At 47.4% G+C, this 11326-nt stretch overlaps 1 protein-coding gene across 1 annotated transcript in view; it reads left to right on the forward strand.

Annotated features, from left to right (window-relative positions):
* Positions 1 to 2592, forward strand: part of LOC107109571 (keratin-associated protein 4-8-like) — a 2718-nt gene extending 126 nt beyond the window's left edge. The window contains exon 2 of the mRNA XM_015410236.1: positions 1562 to 2592. Coding sequence (XP_015265722.1) covers positions 1562 to 1943 — 382 coding nt within the window. The 3' untranslated portion in view covers positions 1944 to 2592. The remainder of the gene's footprint in view (positions 1 to 1561) is intronic.
* The last annotated feature ends 8734 nt before the right edge of the window (positions 2593 to 11326 follow it).

Consider the following 11326-nt stretch of genomic DNA (forward strand, 5'->3'; position numbering starts at 1 on the left):
ACCGTCTTCAGCAAACTGTTACTGAATTGGGTTGATTTCTACAAAACGGCTTTGAAGTCCTCAAGAGAAGAGAAGAAACGGGTTGTTGGATTTCATAGAGGAGATGGGTGAATAGGATATAGGAGCCAGTTTGGTGTGGTGGTTAAGTGCACGGATTCTAATCTGGGAGAACCAGGTTTGATTCCCCACTCCTCCACTTGCACCTACTGGATGACCTTGGGCAAGCCATAGTTCTGGCACAGCTGTTCTTGGAAAAGAGCAGTTTCTGTCAGAGCTCTCTCAGCCTCACCTACCTCGCAGGGTGTCTGTTGTGGGGAGGGGGAGGGAAAGGAGTTTGTAAGTTGGCACCAGCAAGAGCCAGTAGAAGCCCGGGCAGCCCAGTTTCCCACAGTAGCCAAGAGAGACCAGTGTCAAGGGCCAGTAGTGGTTGCTATATCTCTATAGCCCGAAAAGCTCTCGGTAACCTGATCTTGTCGGATCTCGAAAGTCAAGCCGGGTTGGCCCTATTCAGGACTTGGATGGGAGACCGCCAATGCTCCTGCTAAGCTGTGGAGTCTTGTGAGCAAAAATCCTACTTGGTGAGCTGCCGGCATTGAAGTTGTGAGCGAGTGATTTGGCTCCTGCACAAATTTGTTTGCTCTGGAGCCGTCCTTCCCGAGCTGAGACGAAAATGTGTGTGAGCCGGAGGCTAAAAGACTGAGCTGGCTCACACTAGCTCAGCTTAGAGGGAACACCAGAGACCACCTAGGAGATCTGGGTTGCTACACAGAGGCAGGCAGTATTAAACCAGCTGCATTAGCCTCTTGCATGGAAAAAAGCCCTATGAGGTTGCCGTGGGTCGGCAGTGACTTGACTGTACCCCTTTAGCATTCTGACACTGTTCTATTAAATATAGAATATAGACACTTGGAATTCACTACCACAGGAAGTGGTGGCGGCTACAAGCATGGACGGCTTCAAAAGGGAATTAGATAAGCATATGGAGCAGAGATCCATCAGTGGCTATTAGCCACAAGGTATAGATAGGGACTCTGGGGCAAGTGATGCTCTGTCATCTTGGTGCTTGGGGGGGTCAACAGTGGGAGGGCTCCTAGTGTCCTGGCCCCACTGGTGGACCTCCTGACAGCACCTGGTATTTCTGGCCACTGTGTGACACAGAGTGTTGGACTGGATGGGCCTTTGGCCTGATCCAACATTGGCATCTCTTATGTTCTTATGTTCTTATGTTCTCTTATATATATACACACACACATACATACAAGCAACCAGATCTCCATCAGCATGGCATAGGGGAGGGAGGATTACAGGCTTGAGGAAGTCCACTGCGTGGATGCTCTGTTGCTGCGGCAAATGCAGCTCCATTCGCAGTGGCAGGGAGTGACCGAGGAGGAATCGTCGCTATGCAGAAGTGGTCCGGGATTGTCCACGAAATTGTGAATGCTAGATCTGAAATATGAACAATGAAACTGCTTGGTTTTAGCCAGAGCCCCGGTCTCTTTTTTTAAAAAAACCATCAGTCTAACTTTTAAAGAAACTCAAGAAGCCTTTTTGCCCTTTTCAGCCATCCCTTCCCTCCCACCATGGAGTTTCCTGAGGACGATGCTTTCGACCCCACACTCGACGAGTTTTGGTGCCGCCGGCCCTGCTGCTGCATCCGGTCTTGCTGCTGCTGCCGACCTTCCTGCTACCAGCCTTCTTGTTGCTGCCGACCTCTCTGCTGCCGGCCCTGCTGCTGCTGCCGGCCTTGCTGCTGCTGCCGGCCTTCCTGCTACCAGCCTTCTTGTTGCTGCCGACCTCTCTGTTGCCGGCCTTCCTGCTGCTGCCGACCTGTTTGCTGCTGCCGACCTTCCTGCTACCAGCCTTCTTGCTGCTGCCGACCTCTTTGCTGTTGCCAACCTTGTGGATGCTGCTGCCGACCTTGCTGTTGCTGCCAGCCCTGGTGATTCTGCGATGAGTGCCGTTGGTGAAGCTCTGGGGCTCCGAGGAGTCCTGAAGCAACACAGACAGCCCCAGAGGTGGCAGAATACCCACGCCGTGAGCATCCTCGGGAAGACCCATTGCCCCACCGGAATGCCGAGCGCCTTTTCTTTTCTCGCCGAAGCTTTGCGCCTGCCTCCTTTCCCGTTTACCAAGTCTTCTCTTCCTTACTTTAATCCCTGAAAAAAGGGTCTCTCACCAATTCCTAGTATGAGAAGGAGGCATGATTATTGTGTACGATACCTCTTACTTTCTTGTCCTTCACTTTTTCTCCCTGAATTTTGAAACTGATGTGATGACTTCTAATTCAAATAAGGCATTAAGAACCTTTGTTTTCTAAAGATACATGGACTGTAGAAGTAAGGAGCTTTTAGTTTGTCCGCATCTGATGACTGGAGCTTTGACTCTCCAAAGCTCCTGCCCCTCAAAATCTAATAAGTCTCTAAGATGCTACTGGACTCTTTCTGCTCTTGTGAACTGATTTTGCCGCATGAGCTGTTCTCTTCCATATTCTTCCAGTGTAACTCTGAAATCCTACCAACCAGAGTCTAGAAAAGAAATGAAAGGATTCCATCTAAGAGAGCCAGTTTGGTGCAGTGGTTAAGTCTGTGGACTCGAATCTGGGAGAACCAGGTTTGATTCCCCACTCCTCCACTTGCACCTGCTGGATAGCCTTGGGCCAGCCATAGTTCTGTCAGAGCTGTTCTCTCAAGGACAATTCTGGAAAGAGCTCTCTCAGCCCCACCTGCCTCACAGGGTGTCTGTTGTGGGGAGGGAAAGGGGAAGGAGATTGTAAGCCGCTCTGAGACTCCGTGTGAAGGGCGGGGTACAAATCAAACCTCTTCTTCTAATGCATCGATAATCTACCCTTTCTAGAAATTAAGAACAAATGAGGTCTCACCATGAGGCCTTGTGGCTCCAAGGGATCATGTAAAGTCCGGACAGAAAGAATGACTAGAGCTTCTGATCCACCTGCCTGCCTAGGTAGGTAGTTAATTAGCAAAGAAGATTACCTGCTGTTAGAAGTGGCATAGCCCAGAGCACCTCTTGATTATCTAAGGCCTACTCCACTTCTAGCCTCGCACAACCAGAAAGCCCAGAATTAATATAATAAGAATAATGACAACTTCTCGCACACTGGCAAATGAGATTCAACCCCCCCCCCCGGGGGGGGGAAACACACCTGTAATGCACCAACAAGAAGCTAGAATATGCTCATGCTTCATCATCAGGCACCTTATATGACCTTACTCTCTTCTCCTTCTTACTCTATTTCCCTCTGGTATGTGGTTCTGCTCTCTCTCTCTCTCTCTCTCTCTCTCTCTCTCTCTCTCTCTCTCTGGAGCCAGTCTGGTTTAGTGGTTAAGTGCGCGGACTCTAATCTGGGAGAACCGGGTTTGATTCCCCACTCCTCCACTTGCACCTGGCTGGATGACCTTGGGCAAGCCATAGTTCTGATAAGAGTTGTTCTTGAAAAAGAGCCGCTTCTGTCAGAGCTCTCTCAGCCCCACCTACCTCACAGGGTGTCTGTTGTGGGGAAGGGAAGGGAAAGGAGTTTGTCTCCTCCTCCTCCTCCTCCTCCTCCTCCTCTTCTTCTTCTTGTCTGTCTGTCTGTCTGTCTTTCTCCTCTCTCTCTGTATCTGTCTCTGAAACCCCACCAGCCTTACTTAATGGATTCGACCTCCCCTTCCCCTGCCCAGCTTATTTATTCTGATGTTTTCTTCCACTTATAGTTCTCACCCTGAAGTCCTGGTCACAGAATCATAGAGTTGTCTTGTCTAGATACAGTGCAGATTAGACCTCACATGGGACTCTATGGTGTAAATCATCAGTGGGACACATCTAAATTAAATCGGTCACACTACGCAATGCCTTGTTCGAATTGCATTTGAAGTTTGTCTTTTTCTACTTTGCCTTTCTCCATGTCCTGTTCAATGTCAATAAAATTCCTCTTATAACTTCCCATATTGTCTCTCCTCTTGCTTTATCTTTCTCCAAACCATGCTTTGTCTATGAGAAGACTTGCAATTCTTGATGGGGCCCCCAGACAAAGATTCCATGTGCCCCCCCCCCCCATATAACCTTGTGTCGGGTCTTGAACAAAGCTCACTCCCAACAACACTCTCTTGGCAGTCATATGTTTATTGAGAGGGGAAGAGGTCTCAAGCATAGATGAATCTGTGTCAGAACTGGCTCCCTTGGTGCCAGTTCCAAATTATACATTTTAATTAATTAATTTGTTTGTTTAATTTGTATCCTGCCCTCCCCACCAAGGCAGGCTCAGGGCGGCTTAGAGACAATATTTAAAACAGTTAAAACACAGTACTTTAAAAAAATCATAACAATCTCTCCCTTATTATAATTGAATAGCAACGTTCTATATTGCAACATTCTAAATTTGGCCCCTTTAGTGTTAGGCCGGAAGAACTGCCACTCAGAAGACACTGGCTGGGTTGACTGGCTGCTTTGTGCAGTCCCCCCCAGCGTTCCAAGGTCATTTGCATGTGGAAGCTGATTGGACTTCACTCCATTCCACACCTCAAACTCACCCCCCCCCGCAAGGCAGTTGGAATTTTCAGTTGCATAACATACCTCATAGGGGAGAGGAGAATGATGTCAGCTGCCCTTTCCCTAGGCAGAGGCTGGGGGGGGGGTTGTAAAAAACTTAAGACAGACAGGCAGATTAAGGTTGGAAACTTCCAGGATATTTTAGGGATGAAGCCTGCTGAGGGTGGGGTCTGAGGAGGAGGAGGAAGAGGGGGACCTCAGACAGATACAATGCCATACTGCCCACACTCCAGACAAGCTGTTGCCAGTCTCCAGGTGACAGCTGGAGAGATCTTAAAGCTTTGGTGCTAATTCAAACTGTTGCAATTTATCGACAGAGTAGTGTTTCGGAAAATCTTTAGGAATTGTTTGGTGCATTTACGATGGGGCTCCTGGGGAACTATTGTTGCCAATCTTGGCCCAACAGCTATCAAACCATTCTCTTCACCCCCCTGCTGTGCAGCTGACTTTCCCCTAGGGTTGCCAATCTCCAGGTGGGACCTGGAGATCTCCCACTGTTACAATTGATCTCCAGATGACAGAGATCAGTTCCCCTGGAGAAAATGGATGCATTGGAGGGTAGACCCTATGACATTACACCTGCTGAGTCCTTCCGCCCCCCCCCCGCCCAATGCTGCCCTCTACAGAATCCACCCCCAAATCTCCAGGTATTTCCCTCCTTAGAGCTGGCAACCCTACATTCCCCTCAGTGCCTGTTGGTAGGCAACTAAGCTTGGTCCTGTCACCTACTTTGGCCTTTGGGAGAAAACACATTGGGGCCAGTCCTGATAGGGTTGCCAACTCCAGATGGGAAATTCCTGGAGATTTGAGGGATGGAGCCTGAAGAGGGTGAGGTTTGAGGAGGGGTGGGACCTCAGACAGGTACACTGCCATAGACTCCACCCTCCAAACCAGTCAGTCCCACATAGGGAACCATTGTTGCCAATCTCCAGGTGAGGGCTGGAGAGCACTCAGAATTACAACTGCTCTGCAGAAGGGAGGGCAGAAGTCAGCTGAAGTCAAAGGGGCAGATAATGGTAGGTTGATGGTTAGCTGGGAAGGAGATGGGGTTGCCAACTACATGCTGACAAATTCCTGGGGATTTGAGGGGTGGAGCCTGGAGAGGGTGGGGTTTGCAGAGGGGTGGGACCTCAGACAGGTAGAATGCCATAGACTACACCCTCCAAACCAGCCACTTTGTCCTGGGTAACAATTGCTGCCAATCTCCAGGTGAGGGCTACAGATCACTCACAATTACAACTGCTCTTCAGGTAGCAGAGATCAGTTCCTCTGGAGAAAACAGTGGACTCTGTCATTATACCCTGCTGAGGTCACCACAGCAAATTGACACTGTTTGCCCAAAGCCAGAGCACTCCCCCAGAGCCTCTTTCTAGATCCCGTTGTATTGCTTTCACAACGGGCTTTACTGCTAGTACAGGATAAAACATATCATAAAGTGCTAGTACAATTCATAGCTGATGGCGGCATTCTCAGCATCCATATGATCAACTACCACTGTAGTCTGGGTTTTGTCAGGCTATTAATCATATTTTTGAGTTGATGTTGTTATTGGGCCCAGGGCCTCGTTATTGGAAGGGCAGCACCCTAATAGAAAGGCTGGTGGAAGAGCTCTGTTTTACAGGCCCTGTCAAAAATCCCTCTCCCTCCAGTGACCCATCCAATCACACTCATACATTCAGCCCACCAAAACCTATTGTGCCCCGTTAGCCCTTCCTCCCAGCACCTCCCAGTTTGGTGTAGTGGTTAAGTGCACGGACTCTGATCTGGGAGAACCGGGTTTGATTCCCCACTCCTCCACTTGTACCTGCTGGATGTCCTTGGGCAAGTCATAGTTCTGGCATAGCTGTTCTTCAAAAAAGAGCAGTTTCTGTCAGAGCTCTCTCAGCCCCACCTACCTCACAGGGTGTCTGTTGTGGGGAGGGGAAGGGAAAGGAATTTGTAAGGCGCTCTGAGTGAAGGGTGGGGTATAAATCTAATCTAATCTCCTCCTCCTCTTCTTCAATTAGTCAATAGTCATTCTAAATCTAGCTTCGTTAGGAATAGTACCTCCCTCTTACTGGCAGGAACATTCTACTCAATAGCTAATTGGATAGTGAAGGGTGGGGTATAAATCCAATCTCTTCTTCTTCTTCTACTGCAAATATATGGCCACATTATCTGGCAGTGTCTGGTACTCAAGGTCAAGCACTCATACTTTCCACAATGGGGAGGCCCCACATGGATGCAATTACAAGCCAGTGTGACTCTCAGCAAAGCAACTCCAAACACGGCTCCACACCCCACCCCACCCCAATTCCCATCCAGAATGCAGTTATAGGTATCGAAGACAGACAGACAGGAAATAAATGGCAAACTAGGCTCGAGTTTGACACCCAGATTCAAACCATATACCCTAACAAAACAGAATCACTTGGCTTCCTGATGCCATAAGCAGAATAACAGTTGCTCATTTTATGTAACAGTAAAGGAAAATGGACGAGGTTTGCCAAAATATATATATTAGATTTAGTTATTAGTTAAAGGTAAAGGTTCCCTTGCTCAAAAGCCACTCGAATCCAACTCTTGGGTTGCGGTGCTCATCTCCATTACAAAGCCGAAGAGCCAGCGCTGTCCAAAGACATTTCCGTGGTCATATGGCCGGCATGATTAGACACTGAGGTGCACGGAACGCTGTTACCTTCCCACTGAAATGGTACCTATTTATCTACTTGCAAATTCTTGCTTTCGAACTGCTAGGTTGGCAGGAGCTGGAACTAGAGACGGGAGCTCACTCCATCATGCGGCACACTCGGGTCTCGAACTGCTGAACTACCGACCTTCCACAGCCTGCAGTTCAGCGTCTTAACCACTTGAGCCACCGCAGCTCCAACTTATTAGTTACCCTCTGCTAATAGGGCTGCGGTGGCTCAGTGGTTAAGATGCTGAACTGCAGACCAGAAGGTCAGTAGTTCAGCAATATGAGACCCGAGTGCCGTGTGACGGAGTGAGCTCCCATCTCTGGTCCCAGCTCCTGTCAACCTAGCAGTTCGAAAGCAAGACATTGCAAGTAGATAAATAGGGACCACTTCAGTGGGAAGGTAGGTACGTTCTGTGCACCTTGGCACCTAGTCATGCTGGCCACATGACCACGGAAACTTCTTCAGTCAGTGCTGGCTCTTTGGCTTGGAAGCGGAGATGTGCACTGCACCCCTAGAGTCAGATTCAACTGACTTTCGAGCAAGGGAAACCTTTACCTTTACCTTACCCTCTACTGATTGAACAAGCAAAACCAGAAAGACTCCAGAAAGACTCCCAGCCAAGGAATCTCCCCAGAATACTGACATTAAATATAGATGAGAGACAGATTACCTGGGAATAAAGCCAGTTGAATGAAGTGTAGGGTTGCCAGGTCCCTCAGACCTGCCAGCAGGGAATGGGGGTGAACTTACCAGCAGTGGGGAGGAATGCCCAAAATAAATGTGATGTGCCTATATGACCTGGAAGTGATATAGGCATTTCAGGAATGTTGTGGGGGGGCACTCTGGTTTTTGGGCAAAACTCTGTGGTAGGATTAGCTTTCACCATAGAGTTTTGCCCCAAAACTAGAGCATCATGGCCCTCCCCTCATCCCTGACATGCCTACACCACTTCTGGGTAACGTAGTCATGTCTAATGCTCCCTCTAAGCTGCAGAGTCTTCTGAGCAAAAATTCAACTTTGTGAGCTACTGGCATTAATGTAGTGAGTGAGTGATTTGGCTACTACATACACCAGTTTGCTTTGGAGCCATCCTTCCTGATCTGAGACAAAAATGTGTGAGCCGGAGGCTAAAAAACTGTGAGCTTGCTCACATTAACTCAGCTTAGAGGGAACACTTACTTTCCGTGTTCTTCCTGGGTAATCATCCCATGCTGGCCAGCTGGCCAATGGTGGAGAGGTGGGGTCCAAAATCGGGGGACCCCTGCCTCTCTGTTGGGTCCAGCGTCCCTAATGAAATGAGGCATCCTTCTCCTTCAATAGGTTCTCAATTTTAAAAAATAACACTTCATTTTTTCTCCCTGTTGCCTCTGTACAGCAAAGCAAGTAAAGCAAGTTCACAACTTTGGAAAGATGCTTAATGGGAAAGAAAAATTGGGAAGAAGTGAAACGTTAGGCATATCCTTCATTCGGTGGAGCCATGTTAGCTGAGCCCCGAGATGGTGGCGTTATCATTATCGTTATTAAGTGGTTAAGACGCTGAACTGCAGGCTGTGGAAGGTCGATAGTTCAGCAGTTCGAGACCCGGGTGCCGCATGACGGAGTGAGCTCCCGTCTCTAGTTCCAGCTCCTGCCAACCTAGCAGTTCGAAAGCAAGACATTGCAAGTAGATAAATAGGTACCACTTCGGTGGGAAGGTAACAGCGCTCCGTGCGCCTTGGTGTTTAGTCATGCCGGCCACATGACCACGGAAACATCTTCGGACAGCGCTGGCTCTTCGGCTTTGAAACGGAGATGAGCACCGCAACCCTAGAGTCGGATTCGACTGGCTTTCGAGCAAGGGAACCTTTACCTTTACCTTTACTATGGTAGAATGCAGGGGGGGGGGAGATTCTAATAAAGCATTAAGAAAGAAAAGGCAAAAGAGATCCCAAGTGTTAACAGATGAGCTGAATATTTGTTTTTATGTATTTATGCTTGCGGACACACACACACACACATGGACTGTGTCTATGAATCCCTATGGGTTTGGGAAAGCTGTGTGCTCTGAATACTGTGACTGCTTCACCTGAGAGCTGCCCTGCCTGCACTTTATGCTAATGAGGTCTGCACCCACACAGCCCCAGCCTGAGGGAGAAGAAAGCATCTCCATTGTGGGTCAGCACAAACGACAACTTTTATGGTTTCAACCACCATGAATGAACTGTAAGGAGACAGGTAACCCTTGGTATCTGGTTTGCATCTAAAAAGACAGTTTCCTGCCAAGTGGTCGTTTTATGGCTTGGGACCAGGCTACATCCATCTACACATCAATGGTTGCCTTGGTACCATCTTCACACCTTGACCAGATGCATCCCCTGAGTTAAAGGTCTAGATTTCAATATCGCCCACTCCTTCTAGGTAGACACGTCAATGCCTAATACCCAATAGTGTTAAGTCCTGGAACGGACCATAGGTAGGAGGGACAAGGAGGATGGCATCAATGCCAGCCCCCAAGAGCCCCCCTTTATAAAGTGAAGTTCAACAGCTTGAACCCCGCTAGCCATCTTCTCCCTTAAGCTATTTACTTACAGCCCTGCTGTACAAGTAACTCTTTGTTCTTACTGACCTCGTGGACTGCAGCCACAAAGGTCCACACGTGTTTGGCAGGTTCCAACCATGTGCAAATAGATTTCCTATAGTTATTCTAGTCTTATTCCTGTATTCTTCATTGAGAAGGTCAAGCTTCGGATCAGATAAGTATTTGCTACTTCCCTTCCCATCCTTTAGTATAAAAGTGACTATTTCCTACTCCTGTAACACTGAGGAACTTGTATGATTGTGCGTTCGATTCCGTTTTTGTATGTATGTAAACCAAATATTATCACTTAGTAAAAAGAACAACTTGACTTCAAGGTACTAGGCTCGTCTCCATTAATACCACTGGGAAATTCCTTTGGGTCGGTTTTGGACTTCTGTATACACAGGCAAAAGGACCTCAAAACATTTAGTCTGGCCTCTGCTGTAGATAAAGCAGTTTGGCTAACACAAGGGAAGCAGAAGACAGAAGTGACAAATATGAGAAGCCAAACAGAACCAATGGCAATAGATGTCAGAATCCTGGTTAAATCAGTTCTCAGCACCACTCACTCCAAAGAAAGATTAGTTTATTGAGACATTGAAGAATACCATACTGAACACGAGCTTTGTTAGGACTGAAGGTGAAAGCGCGGAGATTGCAGATATATTGTGTTCAAGCAAAGGCACAAAAGATCAGGACCCAATCACCACACGGCATTTGCCAGCCAGAAATAACAGTCAACTAGCACATACATCTCTCTCTCTGTCTGTCAGTCTACCCATCTATCTATCATCTATCCATCCACCCACCCATCCACCCATCCATCCATCCATCCATCATCTATCATCTATCTATCCATCTATCAATCCATCATCTATAGCATCTATCTATCCAGCATCTATTTGTCTGTCTGTCTGTCTGTCTGTCTGTCTGTCTGTCTGTCTGTCTGTCTTTCTGTCTATCTATCTATCTATCTATCTATCTATCTATCTATCTATCTATCTATCTATCTATCTATCTATCTAGTCTACTTATCCCTTCACCCAACTTCAGGGTTCTCAATGAGAGCATAAATACATACTTTATTTTATTTGTTTACTCTCCAAAATATTTCTATGAATATTTTATGTCTTTCAAGTGTTCCCTGTTATCTAAATTGGTCCCTATGTCAGGTCAGACATACAAAGATCATCCTCTGCACAAGTCAGGCTATAACACAAGTTCCAGGGTAAGAACTGTTTGAGTCTGCTTTATAACCAGATCCCATCCTCACTTAAAGAACTCATGGGAAAGGAGGGAAGAAGAGGGGGCAGATACTTAAGTCGAGAGTAATTTTTATTGACCTGACCAGGATCAAATGAGAACAGTACAGACTGATTTACTTATGGAAATCCAATAATTCATGTTCATCCAATTCTAGAGTTCAGTTGCATTACTTTAAACTAGTACCCAAATTTAAACTGGTTATTTTAAAACCAAAGTATGTTCCTCCCATGTGAGTAGCCTGGAGAGAAAGATGATAGGTAAGGAAAGGAAGGAAGGAAGG

Source organism: Gekko japonicus, unplaced genomic scaffold (genome assembly GCF_001447785.1).
Source record: "Gekko japonicus isolate JY-2015 unplaced genomic scaffold, Gekko_japonicus_V1.1 scaffold1184, whole genome shotgun sequence".
NCBI classification, from domain to species: domain Eukaryota; kingdom Metazoa; phylum Chordata; class Lepidosauria; order Squamata; family Gekkonidae; genus Gekko; species Gekko japonicus.